At 48.8% G+C, this 14,052-nt stretch overlaps 1 protein-coding gene across 1 annotated transcript in view; it reads left to right on the forward strand.

The window, feature by feature from the left end:
* Positions 1 to 11,396, forward strand: part of PLPP7 (phospholipid phosphatase 7 (inactive)) — a 35,825-nt gene extending 24,429 nt beyond the window's left edge. The window contains exon 2 of the mRNA XM_054998157.1: positions 10,238 to 11,396. Within this exon, the coding sequence (XP_054854132.1) occupies positions 10,238 to 10,602 (365 nt within the window). The 3' untranslated portion in view covers positions 10,603 to 11,396. The remainder of the gene's footprint in view (positions 1 to 10,237) is intronic.
* Positions 11,397 to 14,052: the final 2,656 nt, after the last annotated feature.

The following is a 14,052-nucleotide window of genomic DNA, read 5'->3' on the forward strand; positions in this document are numbered from 1 at the left end:
ATGCATGCACAAAGTGCGCATGTGCTCCTGGTGCTTATGTAATGACGTCTCTTCTGGAAGTGACGTCGTCTCACCAGCCACAGGAGCACTTCTATGCTCTGCATGGGGCCAGTTCTTTGAGAATCAGCCCTAAACATAGCATGGGAAGATGCGTGCTGGGCATGTTCCTGGGGTGCCTGCTAGTGGTGGGTGATCTTCGGGTGGCCGAGAACCTCCCGTTGGTCACCAGCAACTGGCAGGCAAGCAAGTAAGCCACTGGGAGATTGCCCACCACCAGCAGGCACCTAGAATCCCTATTTCTCCAATGCTGGAGTAGATGCAGGGCTTTTTTTCAGTGGGAATGTGGTGGAACGGAGTTCTGGAACCTCTTGAAAATGGTCACATGGCTGGTGGCCCCGCCCCCTGATCTCCAGACAGAGGGGAGTTGAGATTGCCCTCTGCGCCGCGATCTACACTCCCCTCTGTCTGGAGATCAGGGGGCGGGGCCACCAGCCATGTGACCATTTTCTCTGAGGGCAACCCACTGAGTTCCACCACCTCTTTTCCCAGAAAAAAAGCCCTGAGTAGATGGATCCCTTTGGTCTAATCCAGCAGAAGGATTCTGACCAGAAGGGGGTTCCATGGAGGTTACAGAATCAGGCAACAGTGAGGGCAATTTCTCAGGTACAGACGCTCCAAGATCTGGTGTGGATGCCAAAGGCAATTAATTCCATTTCAGTGCTGCATGCACGAGTGTTCCTAGTTCCCGTGCTGGAATAAATATTTTAATGGGGATGAGGTTCTCATTAGTCCAGATGCTCAAAAATTTTGACAAAGATTCTTTGAATCTCCATCACCTATACCATCCTAACCTGATAATCCATATAGAATAATCTTAACTGTGTTCTTAGAGAAAGTATTTTGGGGGGTTTCCAGAGCTGGTTTGAAGGGCATCCAAAGAACTGAAGTTCCTTTAGAGCCATGAGATCTAGAAACATAAGGGAAGAATTTTAGTGATCAGATATCCAAAACTCAGCATTTAATCTCTGCTTTATGCCCAGTTGGAATGGAAATAATAATAACTGCACTAACATACCGGTCTTCTAGACAGATTGGTGCCCCACTCAGAGCAGTGAATAAAGTCATGATATTATTATCCCCACAATACAGCTGGGGAGCTGGGCTGAGAGGAGGGGCTGCCCCAAGGCCACCTGCTGAGCTCATGGCAGGAGTGGGATTTGAACAAATAGAGTGCTGATTCACAACCCAATGACTTAACCACTATGCTACTCAAAGGTTGCAGCAAGCACTTGCCCATGTTTAAAGTTTTAAAAAATTCACCAGAGATGCTGGAAATGTTATGTAGTGTAGTATAATACACTAGGAACAAAGCCCGTTGTGCTCTGCTCCTGATCCCAGTCAGGTGAGGGGTGTGTGTGTTGCCACCTGTTCCACGCCTGATTCCTACTGGGTGAAGAGAAGGCGGGTATTGCCACCTGTTCTGCTCCTGATCCCAGCCAGGTGAGAGGGGGCATTGCAGCCTGCTTCACACCTGATCCCGGCAGGGTGAAGGGGAAGCATTACCACCTGCTCTCCTCCTGATCCTGGATGGGTGAAAGAGGGGCGGGCATTGCCACCTGCTCCATGCCTGATTCCCACCAGGTGAAGGGGGAACAGGCATTGTCGCTTGCTCCACACCCCAATTGCCGCCAAGTGAAGGCAGGGGAGTGGAAGGAGGGAGGGGCTGCCTTGCCTGCACTTCCTGCTGTAGCCTGCTCTCTGGAGGCATGGGCTTCCTCACCTGGGCTTATCGCTGCAGCAGCGCCCTCTGGAGGCGCACCAGGATAAAAAGTGTGTCGTCTGAAACACGGCTTGCCTTTTATATAATACGATACTTCACTGTAAAGTCTAACTGTTGGCAATAAGTAAACGGGGGGGGGGCATTCCTTGTATAGCCAGCACCAACCCTCCAGGTGTGCCAACAATCCCTGAAATCAGTAGGAATTTTTAAAATCATCTTGCTGTTTATTCCATCCTGTTTATTTCTATTAGCTGTTGCTACTGCCACTTTAGTGAAATATGCCTCAGCTGAATTTGATAGAAAGAGGCAGGTGAGTGTACCGTGGTTGCTAGGCAACCACTGTGAGGCCTAGCCAGCTCTGGGCACTAATAGTCAATAGCATAACCTGGTGCAATGGAGAATGGAACTCTTATGCTTTTAATAGTTGTGTAAAAGATGGATTTCTGGCACAGGCTGCTCACCACGGCCCAGTGCTGTGAGGAATAGGGTTGCCGGTCCCATGATGGGGGCAGGGGATCCCCCGCTCTCACCCTCTGCCTAGGGTTGCTAGTCTCCAGGTGGTGGCTGGAGATCTCCCAGAACTACAACTGGTCTCCAGATCACAGAGATCAGTTCCCCTGGAGAAAATGGCTGATTTGGAGGGTGGACTATGGTATTACATCCGAATGAGGTCCCCCTCCTGCCCAACCCTGCCCTTTCTTGGCTCCACCTGCCAAATCTCCAGGAATTTCCCAACCTGGAGCTGGCAACCCAAACTACATCCCTTGCCACCACTCACCTGACTTGCGTGGGGGAGGCAGAGGAACAGGCATTCAGGGTGCACTCCCATGCAAAGCACGCACACAATCCTGGACCTGCGCGATGACATCACTTCCTGGAAGAGAAGAAAACAGGTGAGTGCCGCGTCCTGCCCCTGCAACTGCTGGGTGGTTAAGAGGACCTGGCAAATCTAATGAGGAATTAGAAAGTGCACCTGCTGAAATTCATCGTGTTCTCTCTCTCTCTCGAAGGTATGAGTCCTAATCTAAGTGACTTCCAAATATTCTTGCTTCAGGCAGCCTTGCTTGTTTGTTTGTTTGTTGATTTATTTAAAACATCCCTCTGCAACCTTTCCTCCTAATTCGGGGTCCCCGTCCTGCTAAGGAATTCTTGCAGGTCCGCCATTGAACCTGTCCATATTGCAGAGGCTTCTGGGAAGTGTGCACACAGGATACAGCCAGGCAGGGGTTTTTTTCAGCTGGAACGCGGTGGAATGGAGTCCTGGAACCTCTTGAAAATGGTCACACGGCTGGTGGCGCCGCCCCCTGATCTCCAGACAGAGGGGAGTTCAGATTGCCCTCCATGTGCAATCTCAACCTCCCTCTGTCTGGAGATCAGGGGGCGGGGCCACCAGCTGTGTGACCATTTTCTCCGAGGGCAACCCACTGAGTTCCGCCACCTCTTTTCCCAGAAAAAAAGCCCTGCAGCCAGGCCTTATTGCTGTTCCTCATAGACTCAGTCACTCCTCAGCATCTGCACTTTGTGGGGGATAATGGGTAGCGACACAGAAGGCTTATCCACCATTTTGGATCTTATCATTGAGGAATAAGCTTTGGAGGGACCCCTGAGTCCCCCAGAACACAGCTTGAAGGCCGTTGCTTCTATGAATGGGGTCATCCTTGTGGTAGGGGAAAAAGAGCAAGTGGTGGCTGGAGAGACAGACCAGAACAGCCCTTGGGCATCCCAAGGAGTAGTTCTGGGCTGGCCCTGTTTTCGGCAGGCCAGATGGCTGCAATGATGGTGGCCGCAGTTCAGCCAGCCAAGGTCCAGGCCGATATGTAGGTCAGATGAGATTGCAAGGGAACATGAGCCGGAGTGACGGCACCGCTTGGATCTATTTCTGAAAACGCTGCTGACACCAACAGAACTGTGACCATTCCATGTGCTGATTCACATCAAAGGAGGCAATGGGATACAGGGACAGGAGTGGGGGACGGCCTCTGTAATAACAACAGCAGCAACATTTATACACCACCCTTCAGGACAACTTAACACCCACTCATAGTGGTTTACAGTTATGTTATTATTATCCCCACAACAATCACCCTGTGAAGTGAGAGCTCCAAGAAGCTGTGACTGACCCAAGGTCACCCAGCTGGCTTCAAGTGGCGGAGTGGGAAATCAAACCCAATTCTCCAGATTAGAGTCCTGCTGCTCTTAACCACTCCACCAAACTGGCTTTAGTTACGCCTGTGCAGAAACACCAAATGGTGTGACACCAAACTGGTCCCTGTTCCACCTTTATTACACTCCCTGCTGCTTTCTCAGTGCCAAAGCACATGCAAAGATGTCTTTAACCTGCAACTCCCGATCTGTATGTGAAGGTTCCCTCCTCCAAACCTTGTAAGAGTTCTGAATAGGTCCTTCGACAATTTAACTGCTGATTCCCATGCATGAGCCAAGACACATGCAAATAGGCACGAGAAGCTGAGATGCGCAATGAGGGGAGGGGTCTGCTGATGCCCTTACTGTTAAGAAAGGCATTCCAGAGCCCCTTTAGTTTGCCAGGAGTGAGTTGGTGGGGGAACCATTGTGGTTGACTCCTCAGCACTTGCTCAGTTCAAAGAGTGGCTACTGGTAAAACTTTGCTCCCCAAGTAGGGTTGCCAGCACCAGGTTGGGAAATTCCTGGAGATTTTGGGGGTGGAACCTGAAGAGGGTGTGGTTTGGGAAGGGGGTGGACCTCAGCAAGGTATGATGCCATAGAGTCCACCCTCCAAAGCAGCCATTTTCTCCAGGGGAACTGCTCTCTGTTGACTGGGAGATATCCAGCCACTACCTGGAGGCTGGCAACCCTATCCCCAAGGCAAGCAGCTCTGGTCTTGCAAAGTTGATCTTAACTTCCAGTTTCTGTTTAGCATTGCTTCAGATGTCAAGAAAGACCATTTGCTAAACATTGCCTAGATGAAACCAATCAGAGGAAAAAGAAACCAGGAGATAAGGATAGGGGGAGGCCTGCAGGCAGAGTACTCTTTCAGGAGCAGCCTACTGCCAAGAAAGGCCAAATGTCAGGCCCGAACCACTCCTCTTCCCTCCCTCCCTCCTCCTAGCTGCTAAGAGCCCTTCAGACCCCAAGGGAGGGGAAACGCAAGGATGTTGTCCTAGCAGCTGCTCTTGAGCAAACTGAATCAGGCGGGCCTCTGAGAAATGAAGCCATGCCCTCCTGACACGCCTGTGGATAGAGCAGCCTCTCCAGGTTCTGCTCATGCTAATGAATGAAGCCCCAGGGCAGTCATTTCCCAAACTGTCCACTGAGGCTGTGCTGGGGTCAGAGGCTGGGTGATGGCTGAATGATGGCTTTTCTGCATGGAGGGTTTTTGCTGCTTTGGGCCCCATGCCTCTTCGGGTTTTCTTCTGAATTCTAGATTCTCCCTTCAGATTTCAAGGAGGCGTTTTCAAGATTTCTGTTCGGATTTTCTGCCTGTGCTTATTCCCCGATGTTTTTCTTGATGCAGTTTTGAGTCACCTTTTTCAATCATGCAGAATTTTCCTTTTGGTTTTCCCCACCCCCCTGTTCCTCTCTTCTGCCTTCCTCACCCCCCCCCTCTCTCTCTCTCTCTGCAGGCCGCTTCAAGTTGATTGGTCACTCCATCCTCCTCCCAGCTCCTCCCTTCCCCTTCTTCCCTCCTCCTTCCCCTCATCCCCCTCCTTTCCCAAGATGCTTCTTGGGGTTTTTTTTAAAGAATATTTTTTATTTTATTGATAAGATTAAAAGCCCAATAAAAAGGGTAGAGAAATGGGAAAGCGAAAAAAAGAATACAAAAAGAGAGAAAAAGAGAAGAACAAAAAATAAAGAAAAAGACAAATAATACATATTTCATTTTCCATTTTTCTCTACAACACCTATCATATCTTTACAAACATTATACTTGTAGTTTTGATACCTCCAAAATTTACGTTTTCAGTACTGTCCCCTTCTATTTTTTCCCCAAATTTGTCTTCTTAAAAATCAAATCCACAAATCATCAGTTCATTTTTTTCTCGTCTAACGCAGAAAGTCAATAAAGGGTTCCCAGTTAACCATAAAATTAGACAGTGTTTTATCTCTGATCAGAGCTGTAAGTTTGGTCATCTCCGCTAACTCCATCATTTTCACAATCCAGTCATCCATTGAAGGCAATACTGTAGTTTTCCATTTTTGCGCATATAAAAGCCTTGCCACCATTGGCATATATAGAAATAGGATACCGTGGTCAAATCCACATTCACCCATTACCCGCATGTTTATCGGATATCTTCCGTTTGCCTCCAATCCGTGATTTTTTCCTCTTCGTTCACATTCCTGCTTCCAATCCGTCTTTCTCACGCGTCCGTCCGGTCACACGGCCGCTCAAAAACCGCTTTTGGGGGGCGGGACCTTTTTTTCCCGCCCATTTTTTAAAAAATTTTTTGAGCGCACTTTTCCGTTATTTCGATCTTGCCTTATAAAGAAACATCATTGAAGATAATGATGCCTCTCTTTCCCCCACTGACAGCACTGATGGCTCTCTCCCATTTCTTTTTTGGAAATTTGGAAGCATGTGGGAAGCTTTCGTGGGCATTTCCTATGCAGGACAGTTCAGTGCCTGAATTTTACTGAAGTTTCACTTCCTTGGAGTGTCATTATTTCGATATTTCGTAATTTCGATATTACAGTAATATAAAATAAAAAAAATAAAAAACAGTTAAAAAGGAAGTTTCGCGAGTCCGTTCTGAGGATGGATTCACCCCAAAATGATTTTTCAAACTACCAGATTTGATTCAGAAACAGCATAATCAATAAATCCAATGCTATGAAGTCAAAAACAGTCTTTTGCAGACTACGGAGCACTTGCAAGTTGAATCAGCCAATAGGAACTCTCGGAACGGCCGGAGAGACAGGAAGGGGGGTGGTTTTTAAAAAAAACTGCTTAAATTGCGCATTGGCCCGTTCACGGCCACCGTGAAATTCCCGTTGAAAACCTGTGACCACATATTCGGGAGAAATGCGAATGAAATGCGTCTGTTTAATGAGGTAATGTGACCGGCACTCGGGATTGCGTGGGGAATGCAGGGAACATGCGACTTAGAATGAGTAATGTGGATTTGCCCCGTGTTTATTTTCCAACTGTTTATCCATTATTTCCAGCAAAAAGGCTTCTGAGTTTCTTTCTGAAGAAAAAGGAATGATGTTATACCATCATAACATCATTGTTATCGCATTGTGTTGGTTCCACCCCCCCTCCATGGGTGCTGACCTCTGCCTCCCTCCTCTGTGTCTGCCTAGGCAGGGCTCTCCGGTTTGGACAATGAGCGGGAGGGGGTCAAAAATCCTAACAAAAATGTCTACCTGAAGCATGGCCGCCCTGCATCAGGGAATTTTTTTAAAATGCTGTAACGCCAGGGCTTTTTTTCAGGGGGAACGCGGGGGAACGGAGTTCCAGAACTGCTTGAAAATGGTCACATGGCTGGTGGCCCCACCCCCTGATCTCCAGACAGAGGGGAGTTGAGATTGCCCTCCATGCCGCTCAGCAATCTCAACTCCCCTCTGTCTGGAGATCAGGGGGCGGGGCCACCAGCCATGTGACCATTTTCTCCGAGGGCAACCCACTGAGTTCCACCACCTCTTTTCCCAGAAAAAAGGCCCTGTGTAACGCTATAACAATCATTTTGATTGGTTTAAAAAAATCCCCAATACAGGATAGCTATGCTCCAGGTAGGCATTTTTGTTTAGGATTTACAACACCCACAGTCCAAACAGGAGAGTCCCATGCAGGCGGACCCAGAGCTGGGAGGCAGAGACTGGCACCAGGGGAGCAAAGTTATGATGTTATAACTTCATTAGCACCAGAGCCCCTTGTGACTAAATACAACGGGCTCTAGCACCGGCCTCCAAGCCAAGCTGCCCCGCACTGCAGTGGGCCGCCAAGGAGGGCAGCCCCACACCACAATCGGCCTGGCAGCCCTGCGCTCAAGTGGGCCAAGCTACCCCATGCTGAAGCAGGCTGAGCTGCCTCATGCCACAGCGGGCTGCTGGGGAGGGCCTCCCCACGCCAAAATGGCCGGGCCGCCCCGTGCTGCAACTGGCTGGGCTGCCCTGCGCCACAGCAGGCCGCTGGGGAGGGCACCCCCATGGTATAAACGGCTGGGCCACCCTACGCTGCAGTGGGCTGCTGAGAAGGGCAGCACTGCGCTGCAAACAGCGGGGACGCCTTGCGCTGCAACGGGCTGAGCTGCCCCACATCTAGCTGCCAGGCTGCCCCATGCTGCATTGGGCCACTGGGCTGGGCAGCCCCACACCACAGCGGGCCAGTGGGCCAGGCAGCCCCACACCACCGTGGACTGCCAGGCTGGGCATCCCCATGTCGCAGTGGACCGCTAGGCAGGGCTGCACCGCTGCACCGGGCCCTGAGGCAGTGGGAAGGCCTGGGACCAGGGTGCCATGTCTCCCCGCTGCCGCAACAGTCCTTCACAGGCCTCCAGAAGCTCCAAGGCAGCAGGAAGCCTTGGCAGCACAGTGCTGGGCCTTCCCACAGCCACACTGGGCCTTTCTAGGCCTCTGGAGGCCCCAGGACATGGGCAGGGAGGCAAACTGTTTTGCCCCAACTGTCTTCTTATCCTCGTGTACTGCACATGCACAGGGATAAAAAGTGAGTCATCGGCAACACGATTTGCCTTTTAGATCTTAGGATCAAGTTTTCTTCAGACACAAAAAAGGAAGTGTGTAATAGCAATATAATGACGGTTAATTTGTGTTGCCATTAAATGGTTGTCTTTTAGGTTTCTATGCTTTGGGGGTTAAACGTTCTGTTTGGAGTGACTCTGTGCCAACACTGCACACGTGGCATGCTTGGTTTCTTTTCACTTTTATTTCTCTTTTTTCCTCTGCTACTAACAGCTTAATGCTGGGGCCTTTGGTCATCATAACGTCATAACGCAATAATGCGATTGGTCAAACAAGAACATCTTAAAAGGGGTGGTGTTGATGTGACGGCACTGGTGGTACTGACAGTGACGTCCACATCTCACCACATACCCCTCTTTATTTCATAGTTGTGCAGGCAAATAAAAGTTGTACCCACACCGGGATTAAAAGTGGTGTGTGGGAAAGTAGGTGGTCAAAACGGTTCTGATCCTTGTGGAGGCCTGTGACCAAAGTGAGATTTGCACCCAGCTCAATTACATACACCAGATGTGACAACATACATTTCTTTTCCTCTGTCAAATATTGATGGAAGTGATCATCACATGATAATAGTAAAGAGTCCAGTAGCACCTTTAAGACTAACCAACTTTACTGTAGCATAAGCTTTCGAGAACCACAGCTCTCTTCGTCAGATGCATTGTCAGCTTTCGAGAACCACAGCTCTCTTCATCAGATGCATCGTCAGCTTTCGAGAACCACAGCTCTCTTCATCAGATGCATCTGACAATGCATCTGATGAAGAGAACTGTGGTTTTCGAAAGCTGACGATGCATCTGACGAAGAGAACTATGGTTCTTGAAAGCTTATTTATGCTACAGTAAAGTTGGTTAGTCTTAATGGTGCTACTGGACTCTTTACTATTTTGCTACTACAGACTAACACGGCTAACTGCTCTGGATCTCTCACACGATAATGGCTGCTGTCACCTCATAACTTACTTGTGTGTGTTGGTTATTGTTGGTTTCTTTTGACACTGCAGACCAGTAATTTCCAAAATGCATGCCACAAAGAAGCTGTTGGTGTATTGTGTGGAACAGACTAATTGAAATCTCTTGTGAGCCTAAAATACTCATCCACCAAGGAGGCTGTCCATGGCAACCCTGCATGATTTACAGCACTGGTGTTGCCTCTTTCCAATCAGCCTTTACTAGAGATGGACAGTTTAGATGTGTCTGTTCAGTGTGCATGATTGGATACATGCCTATCCTCAGAGGAGGTTGTCAGTTGTTTCTTTGTACAAATCACTGCACTAGACATTTGCAGTCAGGAGGCACACACGGAAGAGTGATTCATGCAGAAACTCTACAGGCAGGTGCTTTTAAGAATGTATAGTTTTTTCCTCTCTCACTCAAACATTTTTTGTAAGTACATGAGCCACAAAAAAGTGTCATAGATCCAGAGGAGTTAGCCGTGTTAGTCTGTAGTAGCAAAATAGTAAAGAGTCCAGTAGCACCTTAAAGACTAACCCACTTTAAGACTAACCAGCTTTATTGTAGCCTAACCTTTTGAGAACCACAGCTCTCTTCATCAGATGCATCTCGAAAGCTTATGCTACAATAAAGTTGGTTAGACTTAAAGGTGCTACTGGACTCTTACTATTTAGAAAAAAGTGTGTGTCAACAAGTTTAGGAAACAGGTCTAGAGTTTTCAGGTGAACGCAACACCCTCAACAGAGACTTGTTGTCACCTGTTGGTTTGATCTAAGCTGGTTCATCTCTCTAATGCCCTTCTCCCCCCGCCCTTTTCCCACTCTAGCCTTGTTTCTGGACATCCTCATCATCGCCGGCTTACAGAAGCTGGCTAAGCGGAAAGGACCGTACGACGTCAGCCCGGGCCTGCTGGACTACCTGACCATGGACATCTATGCTTTTCCTGCCGGACACGCCAGCCGGGCAGCCATGGTGTCCAAGTTCTTCCTCAGCCACCTGGTCTTAGCGGTGCCACTTCGGATCTTGCTTGTGCTCTGGGCCTTTTTGGTGGGACTTTCTAGGGTCATGGTTGGACGGCATCACATCACTGACGTCCTCTCTGGCTTTGTCTTCGGCTACTTGCAGTTCAGGCTGGTGGAGGTGATGTGGATGTCCTCCAACACGTGCCAGATGTTGATTTCCATGTGGTGAATGCTGACTCCGCCCGCGCTTGTTTTATATACCGAAGAAGAGGAAAAGATGCTTTTCCAAGTGTAGGATTTTGAAAATGGGTATGGTACACAAATCCATTACGTCTTTGTTGGAAACAAAGACGTCCGCTTCTGTCGTGGTTTTGATCTAATTGCATCTAGTAAAATGCCTTCCGGGAACTGGCTGGCCTTGTCTGGCCAACACCCACCATGGGATTTTGCCCACATTTTCTGGACTCCTAATTGGATGGTAAATTCATTTGGCTGTGGAGAGAGAACAAAATTGTTACTGTTTGTGTATTTGTTTGTTTTAGACAGCACACTCTTCCACAGCCCTTTTTATTTCATGGGGTCATGCGTTCAGTTTGCTTCTGTGGAAGCTGGAAATTTTGAGGTGAACTTTAGGGCTGCCAGTTGCCACCCCAGAGAATTACACCGTATCCTTCAACTCCCACCCCCCCAAAAAGCCAGAGACAAGGCCCCTGCAGCACCGTCGACCCTTTTCTCTCCTGCTTGCTGTGACAAGCACAATTCCAGCTGTGCTGCCCATCAAGTAAAGAGGGATGGACTACCAGGCTGAGCGAGGAACATCAGGAGAGGCCATGGCGGCCCCCCGTTTCCCATTGCAGTGGGGAATTTCAAGATGCAGCGCAAATTGCCCGGTTACTAACTGGCAACGCGCTGAACTATGATCAGGGTGGGGTTTTGTCTGAGTCATCATGTGCAACCATTGTCCCTTGTACAAGATGGGTACAAAGCCAAACTTTAAGAATAATAAAGGATACATCAGCCTTGGCTTTCTTTGTTCTTTGTATGATTTTATAGAAGTTTTCTAGGGAAAGCCTTGCCAGGGGGTAGGCCTGTTGCTTAGGAGGAATAATGAGGAGCTGAGATGATCTGCATCCAGCCCCAGCAGAACTCAGAAAAGATGAGGATGTGGCCGTTCCAGAATGCAGGCTGGTCCAAGGGGAGCCGCATGTAGATCGCCAAAGCCAAGCCAGGCAAATCCAACGGAGAACACAAACATGCCTGAATCTTTAAAAGCCTGCAGCTGGTGACAGCCCTTCCAAACCCTGTGCAAAGACTCAATACGTGCCCAATTCCAACACCAGCTATTTGGGTTGTCAGCTTCCCCACCTGCCTTTGCACCTGTGCCTTTTAACTACAGGCTGGTGAGCCCACATCACCGGGTATTAATGTCTGTCCTTAGGCTGTAAAAAAAAGTTTCATTCGCCCAGTTTCACCGTTGTTCAAAGCACAGGAGCATGCTTCTTTCAGATCAGTTGTCAACACTGCTTTCAAGGGAACACCAAGATCAAACCATTTCCTCCTCTCTGACTCTTTGGCAAAGTGAAGTACAAGGGCCCCTCCCTCCATAAACTGAGCGCTGGCTTGGCTTGGCTTGGCACCCAAATAGGAAACACTGGCTGGTAAGTACAGGCTGCCTTTCAGCTGAATGCCCTTGCCTGTTTGTTTGGTGTTTGGTAATGAGCAGGAGAAGCAAATAAATAGAAAATCTATCCTTGGCAACCCTCTCCTGCCTAGGAAGTCCCTGGAGAGGCATCCGCTTGCATGGCACATAGAAGGGATCCCGTTGCACTCGAAAAAAGAGGGAATTTTAAGGTCCCTCCACTGCCAAGCCAGCCACTAGAGTGGCACGCAGCAGAATCAGAAAGGAAGGTTGTGCTAAGTCTTTGTGGGGCTTCCAAGAATAAAGGTGGCAAAACCCTGGCCGTTTCCACACATCTTACCTGCCTGCAGAACATCGCGCGAAAGACCCAGAAGACAGAGTCTTCTTGCGCGAAATCGTGCAAAACTCCTGGATAACAGCATCTTCCTGGCACGATTTTGTGCAAGAAGACGCTGTCTTCAGGGTCTTTTGCGCGATGTTCCACAGGCAGGTAAGACGTGTGGAAACGGCCCGTTTTCTTCCGGCTCAATTAATTTCCTGCTCAGATCATCAACACTAACATTCCCTTGGAATGAATTCTCTCTCCCAGGGGGCGGAGGGGGGGAGATGAATTGAAGGAGAAATCCTTTGGAAGAGAAAGTGGCAGAGAAATGAACGGACTGGATCAATTATTTGAAGGGAAATCAAAAAGAGTCCAGTAGCACCTTTAAGACTAACCAACTTTATTGTAGCATAAGCTTTCGAGAATCACAGTTCTCTTCGTCAGATGCATGCTACTACAGACTAACGGCTAACTCCTCTGCATCTATTGAAGGGAAATGAATTGTTGAGGGATCTGGGAGAGAGAATTCATTCCAAGGGAATGTTAGTTTTGATGATCTGAGAAGGAAATTAATTGAGCTGGAAGAAAACGGGCCGTTTCCATACGTCTTACCCGCCTGCGGAACATCGCACGAAAAACCCGGAAGACAGCGTCTTCTCGCGTGAAATTGTGCAAAACTCCTGGATAACAGCGTCTTCCTGGTGCAATTTTGCACGAGAAGGCGCTGTCTTCCGGGTCTTTCGCACCATGTTCCGCAGGCGGGTAAGACGTGTGGAAACGGCCCCTCTCTGCTACTCATGCCCTGCTCAGGCATTTTCTGCAGAGGCAGGACCCGGGAGCCCCTTTTGCACACCTGCATGCCACGCAGCAGTTGGCTTGGAGCCTTGGAGGAGATGCGTTGCATGCCAGCCCTGTTAAAGCATGAATTGATGAAGTCTACAGGGTATTTTCCCCTGAATGCTTCTATACTTGCTCTTCTATACTTGCCTAGACTAATAGGCTAGTATATCCTAATAGGCTAATAGTATAGACTAGGCTAATAGTATAGACTAATAGGCTAGACTAATAGCTATAGGTAGAGGATGTGGATGATAGGAGGCTTCCCCAATGGACAAAACTCCCCTCTTCTGGAAAACTAGTCTGTCTGAGAACGAGGTTCTGCCTTGCCCACTTCCTGACAGTCTAGTTTGCCATATGCTTTTTCCCTTGGGGAGCACTTAAATGGGTGACACTTTCTTCCCCGTTTTGAGCAGCCTAAATGGTACAGTCTAGGAGTGGCTTTCCCACTTAGTTTTGTTTAATTAACTCTTTGAATTTGCTGACCCTAGGCACTGGCTTAGATGGCTACAAAATGGAATTTGACCTTCTCTGCTTTTAGCCATGATAATTCAATGGAGCCTCCATGTTTCAGAGGCAGTCTACATCTGAATACTGGTTGGAGGCACACAGCAGGGAAGGCTGTTACAGTTGCCTTCATGCCCAGCTTGTGGGCATTTCAGAAGCATGTGGCTGGCCACCAGGGCTTTTTTTCCTGGGAAAAGAGGTGGTGGAACTTAGTGGGTTGCCAGTACAGGGGGCAACTCTTAGTGGGACGTGGTGCTCCTGGTACCACATGTGCACGTGCAAAGTGCATGCATGTTCCCAGGACCAATGACATCATTTGGGATCAGCTGGAACAAGGGGGAGTTTTTAAATTGCGGCGCAGAGGGCAATCTCAA

Source organism: Eublepharis macularius, chromosome 14 (genome assembly GCF_028583425.1).
Source record: "Eublepharis macularius isolate TG4126 chromosome 14, MPM_Emac_v1.0, whole genome shotgun sequence".
Classification (NCBI taxonomy): domain Eukaryota; kingdom Metazoa; phylum Chordata; class Lepidosauria; order Squamata; family Eublepharidae; genus Eublepharis; species Eublepharis macularius.